The 14,506-nt window shown below is 39.3% G+C and overlaps 1 protein-coding gene across 9 annotated transcripts in view; it reads right to left on the minus strand.

Annotated features, from left to right (window-relative positions):
* ATG5 (autophagy related 5) overlaps nt 1–14,291 on the minus strand; it is a 74,485-nt gene extending 60,194 nt beyond the window's left edge. For all 9 annotated transcript variants that reach the window (XM_017829286.1, XM_017829272.1, XM_017829257.1 and 6 more), the window contains exons 1-4: nt 14,213–14,291; nt 13,343–13,503; nt 8,370–8,497; nt 1,934–2,012 (exon numbers count right to left, since the gene is read on the minus strand). In XM_017829286.1, coding sequence (XP_017684775.1) covers nt 1,934–2,012; nt 8,370–8,497; nt 13,343–13,450 — 315 coding nt within the window. In that variant the 5' untranslated portion in view covers nt 13,451–13,503; nt 14,213–14,291. The remainder of the gene's footprint in view (nt 1–1,933; nt 2,013–8,369; nt 8,498–13,342; nt 13,504–14,212) is intronic.
* Between the last annotated feature and the right edge of the window lie 215 nt (nt 14,292–14,506).

Below are 14,506 nucleotides of genomic sequence, written 5' to 3' on the forward strand. Positions count from 1 at the left end.
ATAATAAACTGATTCTTCAATGCAAAGACTAAGTGTGTTTATTATTTGGTCTGCATACATAACACAGGAGGACAATTACAAGCATCTGTCAACTTCCAAACTTCTGCTGAACAGAAATAAACCTTTTTCATGTTTTGAACTTTAAACAAAGAAACCTGATAGGGGGAGTTTGACTTTTTTTTTAAAGCTGAAAAACTCTCTTTACAGATGTTTGAGTTATCTGTTGTTGACTGCATGCTTTGGTAGAAGAAAGGAGACAACCATGACAACAAAAGTAAAACCTCAGAAAAATTTAACACTGTTCAATTAAGCCAAATGAAAATTATGACTCTTTGAAGAACAACTACACAGAAATTAAAAGAATAATCTAGGCAGAAATCCCACAGCTAAACTATTCAGCTGTAAGAAATTGTAACACATGTAAACCTCGTCAATATTTTGACATATTTCAGTTATGTTTTGACTTTAGGGATTAAGAGGGGGTTATTTAAATAAACTTTCAGATTACATCAAAATGGGAAGAGCAATTATGCAGGTGCTAACTCCAAGGTATTATATCACTAAAATACATCAGCTTTTAAAATAACACTGCCTTAGTAGTAAATTATTTCTGTTGATCTTTAATGTACACCTTTGAGAAAAACTTAAAGTAGCTGATCTTTTGGTAAGCAGCAATATAAGGACATTAAAATCAATTTACATTACTGGATGAAATTGAGAAGCTGTGGTGCTGCAACTTAATTCTCTAGATGCCTCTACTTTGCAATGGCAACATCCACACAATGCCACTGTTAATAGGCCAGAGCTCTCAGAACATAACAATTAAATCATGATTTATGAAACTAGATGCCCTACATTTTCTTCAGAACACTCTGGAAGTTACTTCATCCCAGGTTTCTGACATTTATCAGACAGAAGTGCAGCAATTACAGTGGTTTCAAAAACACCCCTAACTTCAGATTTATTTAGTCAGTTTAAAAATTTCAACATGTAGAAATACATATAATAAGAATGTATGATTTTAGTGTACACTTCCAAAAAGAATATGACTACAGCTAAAAAAAACTTTTCTAACACACCTTGAAGAGAATAATTGTTTGAATGAAAACGTTCAAAACAACTACTTCCCAGTACATTTTTAATTTCACTCAAATTTCTCACATACTGAAGTCAAGCCTATTAACCTAGCACTGTCCTTCAGATCAGCTTTCCTACTGTATTGTTTCTTTTACAAGGGAGAAATTAACATTTCAAAATTAAATATCCATGATTTTTAGTTGTGCTTTTGAATTCAAAACATACCTAGAATTATTGTCTCAATGCATTTCAGGGTATGCAAGAATCCTGCACCAAAGCTTGCCCTGCTCAAGTACCTTTCGGAACAAAGATCAGTAGTCAATTAAGTCATACCTAATGGTTTTACAATGTACAATCAAAATACTGTCTCTCTTGTGACTAAGCTGCCACAAAAAGAAAGTAATTTCACTCAGTTCTCTAAAAGGGACCAACATGAAGTACATCAGCATTCCCTGACTTTAAGGTTTTCTACAGTGTCTCATATCCATGCTCATACATGCCTAAAAGGATGAGCACTTCTCAATCTTCCCAATCTTCAGTCAACTCCAGATGATAGAATAAAAAACATTATGGAAAATTCTCTTTTATCTACTTAATTGCACTGACATTGTCTCATAACTTATCGTGAAAAACAATTTTGGATTTTCAAAAAACAGGATAATTTTCTAAGGGAAGTCATGAAAGCACACACAGTCTCATGGAAAACAACTGCAGATTTACGGAAAGCTTTACGCACTTCCTGAAGAATGAACATTCACTTATTTTATAAAATAATTACGAAACCTTTTCCTAGCTTCCAAACTTCATGCAATCTTATGCTCACTTATTCTTAACTAAGAGTGTATTTCAGTTTTACCTTGAAATGTACTGTGATGCTCCAAGGAAGGGCTGTATTTGATGCATGAAGATCAAACAGCAAACCAATTGGGTAATGCCTAAAAATGACGAGATATTCATTTAATATAGACAGTGTGAATTTAATTCTACATATAACAGTTAACATACTTGCATTTACACACAAAAAAAATTAGCTGTTTGAATCCCACACTTAGCATTATTTATTGCTTATTCAGAAAAATTATACAGGCAAGTATAAATGACCGACAGTTTCTGGCAGAATTGAGCCTGGAATTTACATGTTCAATATCTAAACCCATGGTATCCAAGCTGTAGACACAAAACACTGCTACTTTTGCAACAGCATTACATGGCCTACAGCTGCTCTGTGGAACCCTTCAAAACAGAACTTCTAGTTAAAAAGTTTAACAGTGGCAGGAATAGTTGGTCTGACAGAAAAGCCTACATGCTTTCAGATATTTCAATGCCCTGGGTTTACACCACACAGTCCCTTAACATCCTCTCCCCCTCTCACATGCCTGATGTCATTGTAGAGAATAAACAGCAAAGTGGAAAAAATGACATATCTGTAAAGGGCTGAAAGAGGATAGATCAATATGAACTCTATATCTTTACTATCAAATTAAAAAGAATGAAAGGGGAAGAAAAAAATAAATTGGAATTTTGTATTTCAGTGGTATTCTAGATTAAAGGAGCTACATAAAGAAGTTTGCTTCCTCCAAGTATTCACTTCTGGTTTATAGCTTTCTCTCCTTTAAATTCATTGGAAGATACAGCCCCCAGAGGTATAAGGAATAAATCTCACACACACAAAACTTCTACAGGCACTGGTTAAAAAGTCCTTCCTTCAGTTTTCTCACATGCAGACAAGGGCAAGATTTTTGATAATTTTTTTTTTCTTTTAGCACATCAAGTTCCATTCTGTTATCTTTCAAAAATCATAACTAAAAGAGCCTTACTAGCTTTTCATCCCACAAAGAGATAAACACACGCTTAAGTGTAAACTCAGTAGCTTCACTGAACTGAATGGGACTGAGCACAGGGCGCAGAACCAAGCACATACATAAGTTTTAAACTCTGGAGAGTAATAATTGAGAGCGTTGCTCTAAAAGCACCTGTGCCAAGCCAGTTTCCTGACCTGTTAAATTCTTACACAGCAGTGCTTTAGCACCCTCTGCAGGTGAGCTACCCCAAAGCTAAGACGAATTCACCACAACAGCAAAATAAAACCCAAAAAACTACTACAACTCCTGAACTTACACGAGAACAAACAACAGAGCACACATCCAGATTTATCCTGATTCACTGCTAACGTTCAAGTTCTTACCACAAGACTTTTTACTACTAACTGCCAATCATGTCCCTTAATAGGGATTCAGCAAGAGTTCCACAAAAGAGTGTTTTTCAGACAAGTTAACTAACAAGAGTCAGATTTCTTTTGAGATTTCTTTTGATAATAAGATGAACACGAACTTTCACAAACATGAACAATTACTTCCAGTTACTTTCCATCTATACAATAGAATAGGTAACTACAAAAACAAAACAAAACCCCACGCCCACACAAAAATGCCTGCATCAGGTCTTGGTCTACCTCTGTATCTTCTACCCAGTATAGATTACATAATGAAGTTCATGTAATCAAGATGTTTTCAGTAAAATCCCTGTGCTTTGCACAGCTGATAGATGCCTGACCAAATAGTGCTTTGACCTTCTGTCTTCCACTGATTCAAGAATAGGAAGGGTCAGTCATCCACCCAGTTGGTACAAGAGAGACACCTATGCATCCAGGGCTAGAATACAATCCACAGAAAGGGGACAAAAACTCCACTGAAGGCCATGTCCAAGTGCTCAAATAGGATGGAAACAAGCTATAGGGTGTCAACCTCTAGCATCTGCTGAAGAAACCACTCCAGCACATCAGAATGGCATGTGGCTCAGGCACAGCTCCTGAGAAAGGATGCAGCTCTCCAGGTCTCAAGCTGCCACAAGAACTTGGGACCTTTCCTGAGGGCTGAGGCAAGCAGAGGAAATGTCCTTGCCTAGAGGAAGTGCTTGTAAGTGAAGGAGCTATGTCACCAAATTACAGAGCTGCAGGAGGTCAGTGGGCTGCACACTATCAGGAAAAATAAAGAGATGGATGGCATCTTCACTGAGACCTTGCAGAGATGAGAACTTGAGGAGGAGAGTTGGCAGTCATTGGAGTGGTCAACAGAGACTCAAAAGATAGGGAAGACCAGAGTCTTGTGACCTGTAGTATTGAGGAATACATTCGGTGCAGGTAGCTTGGTGCACAGCTGCAGTGCCAGCTGCAGGTTGAGCTCTGGGTGAAGGGAGCCCAAAGCACAAGGCTGGGAACTGGCACTAACCCCTTGCATGACAAAGGGCATGGGGACCTGTGGCTGTGGCCAGGGGACCAGACACTTGGAGACGCAGTGGGAGTCAACAACCCAGCAGGAAAACCCCAGACTATTGCACACATACAGCAAGAGGGTATAAGAGCCCAGGGTTTCCTTTGTTTGGGGTACCTCTTCAGAGGCACCCAGCTCAAACTGTTATTCAGTTGTTGGCACCACAATGAAACTATTTTCAGGATCCAGACATCTGGGACTGCTTTGGGAAGCCAAGGGTCAAGCCAGTAAGGAAACCTTGTCTGACTGTGCGCACGTGGGGTGTGTCACACAGGACACCCATCAGGTCCCTGGAGACGCCAGCTGCAAAGGGACCTCGGTCCCAGCTCAGGTGGTGCGAGTATGTGACTGCCACACCATCCTGGATGGTCAGACAGAAAAGTTTCCTTAACCTCTGGCAAGAGGGCAGGCTCCTTCTCTACCTGCTATCAGTGCCTCAATGGCAGACAAGCAGCTGGAAGTTCTAAGGAAGCTGATGAACAGCAAATCCACAGCAAAAGGAAGCAGTGATAGTACTAGGAGACTATACGACACAGGAGGGAGCTCTCCCCCACCTGCCAACCTCACTTGTTAACCTGCAGAGGTCTGCCGCTTGTTAAGAAGTTGCAGACTAGCAAAGTTTGTCCTGTGTTTGGATTATTAGTCCTTGCTGTTCACCCACATGGGCACAAATCTTAAGTGCTGCAAGGGAACTCCTGAGTGTATCAAAAGTGACTATACAGCTCTAGAGGCTAGGTGGCATCTCCACAATTCTGCCATAAAAGGACACTGGCTCAGAGGTGTGAGTAACTGGACTTGGCTTTTACATACACAGGACATTCTTTGGGGATAAAGGAATGCTGGGGAGAGATGGAATCCACCTAAGTGGGACACAAGTATCTTTGCCTTCAGGTTGGGCAGCCTGGTAAGGAGAGTTTTAGATCATAAAAAACAGGAATGTGAATAAAAGCCCACAGATAAACAGAAATTAATGGACATGTGTTGAAAGTAAGTGACGAAAAGTGACAGCTACAAGGGAGATGTCAAAGCGATAAAAGCAGGTAGAAGAGAGTCTACCACAATTGTGTCTACATAAGTGCACACAGCTTGGGAAACAAGCAGGAGAAACTAGAGTTCCACATGCAGCAACATAACTGTGATAGTGCTGGTCTGCCTGAGATGGAGTGAGACAGCTTGCACAACTGGAATACTGTTGTGAAAGGACTGACGTAAACTGCTCAGTAAAGACACGCAGGGCAGATGAGGACAGAGGGCTGTCATCCATGTGAGGGAGCAGCTTAGATGGATGAAACTTAATGGGACAGACAACAGGTTGGTTGAGTTCTTGTGGTTCAGGATCAGAGGAAGTACTAGTCAGGGCAACAGATCATGCAATCCAGGTAAGGAAATAGATAGAAGTCTTCTTTAAAAAACTCAAGAAGTTCTGCATCACAGACCCTGTTTTCATGTTAATCTCCGACATCTAGACAGTGAGACACAAGCAGTCAAGATGGATGGACCAGACATGACCCACAGCTGAATCTGTTACTTATTAACAAGACAAAAGAGTTTTGGATATGATAATCAGTGGCAGCTTTAGCTGTAGTGACTGTGAAATGGCAGAGTTAAAAATCCTGGAGAAATGACAATAAACAGAATACAGGCTTTGGACTTATTTTTGTCATTTCCTCCTGGTGTCCCTGCACAGTTCAGGCTCAGCAACATCAGATGCATCACTGGACAAAGCTTTCAGTCCTTCACCTGCAGACAGAACTGAATCTACGCTGGAACCTTCCTCCTGTTGCCAGAACTCATAAGCTTCCTGCTCTTCCATGTCTTCGGAGACTGCTTTTAATCCAATAACCACAGATTTTGCCTGTATTTCTTTCAGTGTAATTGTAGGTTTAGGCTCCTGTAGCTGCAGGGTCTCTGAGATTTGATCTATTTCCTTTTGTAGTCACTAATGCTGCACAGTCTGGTAACCTCTCCCTGCAGCCCTTTACCCTGGTGACACAGAGCCTCCCCCCCAGTACACACACCTTCTGCAGGCAAAGAGACCATCTTCCCTGTCCCAACAATCTCAGTGGGAAGCCCCAGGCCCCTGTATCTCCAGACCTGGAGAGCTTCCTCCTCCTTCAGGAACTTGGCCCATGTGCTGCAGCCCATGAAGTTGAAACTATGTTTCAGACTTCCACCAAAAATCTCACTGGAAAAGAGAAGAGCTGCAGCTGAACAGAGATACACTTCATCCCAACCAGGTATGAAACTCCACTGACTATAAGCAACATGACCTCACAATAAAAAGCAAATAATTAAAATAAGCAAGATTATTAACAAGTTCTATTTCATTCTGAATGCAGAAGTCATAGCTAAAAATATTAAACATTAATGCTCACTATTCCTTCTCTACAAACTACTAGCAAAATCTAATTCTCAGTTCTGGTATTTGGGTCTTCCCTGGAAGAAGCTTCGGTTATATATGGAATTACCATTCTCCTAAAATAATGGTTTACAGATAGCATTTTCCTTAGAAATGCAATTCCACTGAAATCAACACTGTTCCTGGCAGAATACCTGAGCTTTTCTCAAAGATCAGAGCCTTAATTAGCAGATCATCATTACACTATTCGTTTCCATCTCAATGTTCAATGAGTTTACTAACTCATCACTTAATTTTAGAATTATAATTTATATTTTACTCTTCGTTCTACAATTATTTTTTTTAATTCTAGTTTAATCATCATGGTATTTGAAAACTTATAGAAAATACAGTTGTATTTTTGATTGATATAAAAAGTCTCTCTTTCATTTCTTTTTACAATTTCAGTGAAAGCTTACAGTTTCTTCCCATTTTCTATCTGAGATTATGAACAAACCAGGAAAAACTTGGTACCTTGCTGTTTATTTAGACAGTATCCACAACTCAAAGTCACTGTGGCACACAAGAAATTCTTGTTAAATCCTAGATAATTTAAATAGATGTCTAAAACTGGTTTTGCCAGACAGTTATGAAAAAGGTAAAAAAGGCAGGTTCTATACTTTTTTCTATTTACATATTTTCAAGGCACTAAGGTTGGTCTCAAAGAAAAAAAAGACTAGAAGAGATCTACTATATCACCAAGTCTACAGGGACTCCACGATGTAATGCTTGTCATAAGACACTCTAGGTTCAAGAAGATAAAAAACATCACTGGTAGTTTTCTTTCCTGTTATGATACAGGAAATAAAAAGAGATAAAAATCTCTTCAGCATTCAAAATACTAAATACCTTCTGGAAAGCTGATGCTATCTATATAGAGATAGCAAACACTGCAGCTCTTAAAGTATTTTCTTTAAAACTCTTTCCCAGCAGAGGAAGAAACAATATCTGATGAACAGTGTTTACCAAATTAATTAAATGAAACAATGTCAGTCTGATTCCCTAACCTCTCACAAAAAAAAAAACAAAACCATAACCCCAAAACCCCAAAAGAAGATAGTTTGAATAGACTATATGACAGAACAAAAATAAAGTTGAACTAATTGAATTCAACAAAAGCTTGCAGATCCGTATTAGACTGTTTTACAGTGCAAACACATATCACACCAGTGAAAACTGTTACATGTTTTATTATCTTTAAGTATGTAACCTATTTGCACTCAGATTCCAGAAATAAACTACTTCCTATCTGTGTCATTAGGCATATTTTAAGAAGGTGGAACAAGTTAAAGCAAGACTTATTTGGTGATTCTCCTGCAAGAAACGGCAAAGCCAAAACCACAGGCATTTCATGTTACACTAACAACTAGAACAAAAATGGTAAGCACAGAACAACCTCTGCCTTGAACATACTTGTTTTTATTCTGCCCGTATTTTTACTATATGTATAAAATTAAATCTTCTTTTGTTTTTCCCAAACAACATGCTTTTCTTACCCTCCTCCTCTTTTGCCACCTTTGAAACCCAAGGGAGTGATTAGTTCAGGAGAAGTACTGACACTGTGCTGAACCTGGGAACTCATGACATGACAAACTGCATAAAGGTACAAAGTTAAATAAACTCACCATTTCAGTGGTGTACCTTCATATTCAAACCATATTTCACTAACTTCCTCTTGTCTCATAACTTTCTGAAAGTGTTTCTTCACTTTGTCTGTTACCAATGTCAAGTAGCTTATCCTTGGCAAAAGCAACTGAAAAAAAATTATAGAAGCTTTGAGTATATATAAAATATACTAAATTAATAAAAATCTGTAACAAGTAGGCATTTTCATAACAAAAATTCAGTCAGCGTTCTCTTTTTCCCTTTTTCAAGGTAAAATGTCTTTTAGACATTTAAACATCTTTAGTTTACTTATTAATGGTAATGAAAGGCTATAAAATTATGTACTCAGAAGATGAAGAATATCAGTATCCAACACACTAACACAAAAAATTGTAAAAAAATTAATAGCAAAAAACAGTATAAAATTAAGTTCTTGATTCTTTCAGTGGGGTGGGAGGGAGAACAGTGGAATTCAATTTCCACTTTTCTGTATTTAAGCAGGCTAAATAATGAAGTCTTAAACTTTTTTCATATGAACACATAAGAAGAGATTCTAACTTCTTACTGTATAGAATGAGCAACTGTGTATCTGCTATTACTTCAAAATCGAAATTCAAATACAAGGCAGAAAAAAAAAATTGAAAACTAGCTGCTTAAAGTTTGATTTTCAAGTGTTTTATACTTCCAATAGCTGGCAATTTCCATTTTCTTTGCACTGGGTTTGCCAATTTGACATATTAGTCAAGGCTACTATGATTCTTCCACTATTTAACCTTCATCCTGCAACTAAAATCAGAAAGAAAACTGTAAATATTTTATCGGTTGAAACAAGATACCTTCTTACAGCATTCTCATATACTATCTTTTTTTCTCAAGTGTACCATTATACACTATTCAAATCAGAATGCTGTGCTATTTTATTTGCAACCTCCTCCCCTCTCTGTTTCTTAAAAATCTCGTGCCTAATAAGAGTGGTTAAGCAGACTGCATCAATCAGTGCTCTAACTGACAACTGTGTGGCACATTTACTTCAGATAAATCAGTCTGTAAGCGTTAACAAACAATGCATTTCAGTGTCCCAATGAGAAAAGATTAACCTCCCTGTAAAATCACCATTAGCTGTAGAACAGACATTTTAAATTAACAGTATTCATCCTGTAAAGTTTTGCTTCATAATTATTAATAAAAATAGATAGACCTAAGGAACACGTAAATTATATCTTGCATATTTAGAGAAACATTTGTTTTCCAAATGTTCCAGTGTTCCTCATAACCAGTGTTGCTTCCTAAAGTGTTTTCTTTATAGTATATGAATAATGCTAGACCTAAGTGAACGTCTGTGGTACACACATCCCAAACCATATAAGGATATATTTGCCTGATGGAAAATTTGATCTCTGCTGCAACATTCTTCCAGAATTTCTCCAAGTCAGACCACACTTTAATATATAAATTAGATAATATTTTGGCCATGATATTATAATTTATAAATATCAGATTCATAAAGAAGTATGGGGAGTAAATCAAGTTCTTATAAGAAGAGAACTGATTGTTTTTTTTACATAATGCTACATTAGGTTACATCTGTGATACACCTAAATTTTACGATTATATAAAACTACATAAGATCAAGCCTCACCACCATCACAGTCATCATGTCAGTTAACACTCAGTCTTCTACGTAGTAGAAGGTTTTCTTTATCCAGCTTTGCTTTTAATACCATCATCGTATTGTTTCTCCCTTGTTTCATAGGAGTCTAATTCAGCAAGGTAATCAAAACACAGACTTCATTTTTAAAAGGTAAATAAACTCAATAAATTCAAAGGAGTCATGTATACACTCAAGTGAGAATTGTTTGGTACTTCAATGACTTGAACAACAATATAATCTTATCCTTTATTAACCTATTCCACATATCCACTGATTGTTCCTGAGAGAATAAAGTCCAGGTTATCCCAATCATATTTTTGGTAACAATTTTGTATTATTTCTGTGTGATATTTACAATTAAATCAATGCTGGTGTATTCTGATGAGACTTATTTGGACTGTTACAAAAGCCAATTTTCAGCATGCTGCATGTGGCACAGCCATGCTGGAATAGATAAATATATTAAAGCATTATTTATTGCAACAGTGTTTGACATACCATTTAAACTGTGTAACTTTCTCTGTAAAATATTTTACTTCAGTTTGTAGTGTGAAAGAACAATGCAGTTTTGATTTCAACACAATTAGAGATCACAGACAAACCATTCAGCATTTAGCTGAACTTAACAGAATGTGGCCAGCACTCCTCAAAGGCCTCTCTGAAGTACAAAACCCAACAGTTGATCAGATTAACAGGGACTGAGCATTTGTAGAACCCACTGAACTCTTTTTTTTGGTCTTCCCACCTCTTTTACCTTCTTACAGTCTTCCCCTTCCATGGGAAAAATGGAAGGATCCAATTCTATCACTTTTCTAGCTTTAATTCTCTTAGATATTTACAAGTATACTAAATCTGTTGAGATCTTTAAAAGCATAGTTTAAAAACATGTTCATTTTGTTACCTTTTAATATCCCTTCTCCACCAGCAGAAAGATAACAAATAAGATTAGAAGTTCTCCTTATTAAATTAAAAAACCAAAAGTAAATCTCCAAATACATTAGCAGGCAGAATAAATCCTAGTAGGCTAGAACATGCCATCCCTAAAATTCCACAAACGGCAACAACACCTTCCTTTTGCATATTGTATATTGCTACAGTATTTAGTCACAATAACCAGAAATGTTTTCTTATGAACCGGGAGGATAAATGAAATACAAAGAACTCCTAATGCCTAAGTAAATGTTTGCAATATATCATTGTGTAAAAAGAGCACCTCTCCAGATATCTCCACAGGTTTTATTGTAAAGCAAAACAGTATTTTACGTGCAAAACCCTGTAAAACAGAAAAATCACAGACTTAACAGGAACTGGACTAGTCTGATCAGCAAAGTGTCCAGGAAGATGAAACAAAGCATTCTAACACGGAATGGCTTCACGTTGCTCACTCTTACAGACACTCTTACAAACAACACTTTTGACATCGAGGAAGCTCAAAGAGTGGCCCTGTTAAAGACCAGACCCTTCAGCAGAACATCATTTTAAGACTGTCTTCTGCTGTAATTTTGTTCCTTATACACTGGACAATTCTTAGCCAATAAGTGCTATGCTTCCTGTATACATTTTCTTTCTTCTTGTTGTTTGCACAAAGAGGCAAACAGTATATAATTTTAAAATAAAATTCATAACAACTTTAGGACAAGGGAGAAATCAGATAGATCAGCAGTAAAAAGTAGTTCAACCTAACTATTCCTAAATACGCTTCCACTCAAAACAAGCATCTGTAGGAAACACTCCAAAGAAAATAAAAATATCCACTTCCAGTGTAACTCTGCAGAAACCTACCTGATTTGACTATAGCAACAGGACAGTGTTTTACCAGAGTTGCCTAGTCTTTATGTGATTACTCTCTCCAAAAGACAGACAAGTTAATTTTAAATTACTTCTCCAACCCCCACGCAGTGTCATAAGGTGATGCATATATGCATCACTCCTTGGTCCTTTCAAGAAGCAAAGCTATACTATTAACTCCAACATGACCTGAAAAATGAAGAAACTAAAATTCTAGAATTGTTATGTGTGAATAATCATATTTTGCAGAAATAAAGAATTAAGCATTGAGAATTTTTGTGCACAGTTTAAGCGGAGTAAATAACAGAAACCCTACCAGCTTAAAACTATCTCCTTGGCCTATCTTCATGGCCACACCATGAAGATAACACGGTTTCAGAGTTTCCATGCTGATGTTAAACAGATTGAGATTGCGCATCTCTATATTTCAACTCATACCTTTCAAGTAGCTCCTACACAATGCAGGCACATATATTTTAACTCACATATATATAATTTAAAGTGTGAGACTTCGAGGTAGCTCAGAAGTAAAGTAGCTAGTTATGATGTAAAAGTGTTTATCTTTTACCAGTGGTAAAACTAAAATATAGAAAGATGAGCACTATTATCACGGAACAAAAAGCAATTATGGTTTATTACATTTCAAAACCCCAATAAATACACATTTCTAACTCAGTAAATGAGAAACTGATGACACAAAGATGCTATTGAACACAGAAAAAAGTTCTACTCAGTGTATAATGGGATATTACAAGACTTAAGAAATTCAGAATCACATAAAAGCTAGTAATTCAGGATATTCCTTCCATGCACTTGTTACATTTCAAATTTAAGTTTCACTGAATCAGCTAACATTCTCTATGAATCAAATGTCTATTAGGTGCTGAAAGAATGAAAACTGATGAGTACAGTATAAATAAATACCACGTGACTACAGAATGCACTTCCAGCTTACAACTCAAATATATCCATCATCCTCATTTTTATCATCAGCTAGCAATCCAGTTCAGGCACTGTTCTGTTAAATCATTCTACTTGCTTTTCTTACTGTTGAGGTAGATCTCTCATGGCTGCTGGCATTTAAATAAAAGAAAATAAGCAGAAGTCATCCATGAGCAGAAATACTGGAGCCAGTGGTCATTTTGAGTTTGTGTTACACAGGTGACCAATCTTAGTGTTTAGGATTTCGTAAAGCTCTGACTGAGTATTTTCTTATTAAGATAACATAAAAGTTCTCTCCCTTCTGGTCACTATCCAAGAACACACAAACTCATGTAGAGCCTCCTTCTTTTACCTTAATATCTGACTTTTACATAATTTTTTTAAAAGATCTTAATGACCTGTGGTAAGTTTCCCTCATTAGTGAAACAAGATTGAAGTTTTCAATCTGCTGTGAAGAGAAACAAATCACACAGCATGGTTATATGTTTACTTTCAGAAGGTACCACGAATAGGAAGAAAAACATTGTGTTTTTTCATAACACACAATGAGAATGAAGGAAACAAACACAACCATGGCATTGGACTATTTGTGACTACCTTTGTCATACTCACATAGTAAGGTTCAGCTTCCCTCTCAGTTATCTCATCCTGATACAAAGTGAAACAGGTCGGTATTCGCCCAAACCACACATCTCTAAGTACATCTTTGTCATCTGTCATTCTTCCAATGGACAGTGAAGCACATGTAGACCAGCTTGTTTCTTCAGCTAAAACTGTAACCCATTCCCCCCCCCCAAAAAAAAAAAACAAGTCAGCACGACTGTGAATAAAAAGCAATCTTATTTAAGGCTCCTCCATAACTACGCTCCTGCAGACGTGATCAACGTTGTCACCGGGGCATTAAACGCATCACTTGGTACAAAGAACGGGATGAATTAAGTTCCCAACTACAAACACATGGTGGATAAGGAGTAAATTAGCATTTCCTAAGGCTGCATCACACCCCAGCCGCAGAGCCAAAGGGACCTTTCCCGTCACCGCCCCGTAGTGACCCCGCAGCTCCCGCACCCCCCGAGGCCGCGGTGCCCCGGGCAGCCGGCAGAGCCCGTATCCGCAGACAGGGCGGGAACACCGACACGAGCCCGGCCTCCCGCCGCCGGGGCCGGGACCGGCCCGGGGGTCACCGAGGCCGCAAGACGGGCCCCAGCATCGCCCAGCGCCGCCCGAGCCCCGGGGCCGCCCCGACAGCAACTCGGGGGACGGTCCGGCCAGGCCCCGCAGGGTCTGTCGGTCTGTCTGTCTGTCCGCCTGCCTCCCTCCCTCCCTGCCGGCGGCCGCCCGACGTGAATCAGCGGTGCTCCCGCCGTGCGGGAGCGCCGCGGCGACAGCGCCGGGCGTGCTGTCCCGGGGCAGCGGCAGGGCCCAGGGGCGGTCGCGGGCGAGGCCGGGGTCGCCGTGCGTGTGCGTGGGCGCGGCCGTTACCTCTGTCGCGACCGGCGACACCCGCTCGCCCGCGCGCGGGGCAGGAACCGATCTGCTGCCACGCCCCCGACGCGGCCACGCCCCCACGCGCACGCGCCGTCCGCCGAGCGGCTTCCGCCCGGCTCGCGGCCCCGCCCCCGCCAGCGCCAGAAGCCGGAAGCGGCGGGGTGGGGAGGGAGGGCCCGGCGGGAAGGTACGTCCCGGAGTCCATCCTGGAGTCGGTCTTGGAGTCGGTCTCCCGCCGCCCCCAGTGTGCTGGTGATGCTGCAGCGGCAGCGCCGAAGACGGGAGGTC

The sequence above is a fragment of the Lepidothrix coronata genome, unplaced genomic scaffold (genome assembly GCF_001604755.1).
Source record: "Lepidothrix coronata isolate B3197 unplaced genomic scaffold, Lepidothrix_coronata-1.0 Scaffold5, whole genome shotgun sequence".
NCBI classification, from domain to species: Eukaryota; Metazoa; Chordata; class Aves; order Passeriformes; family Pipridae; genus Lepidothrix; species Lepidothrix coronata.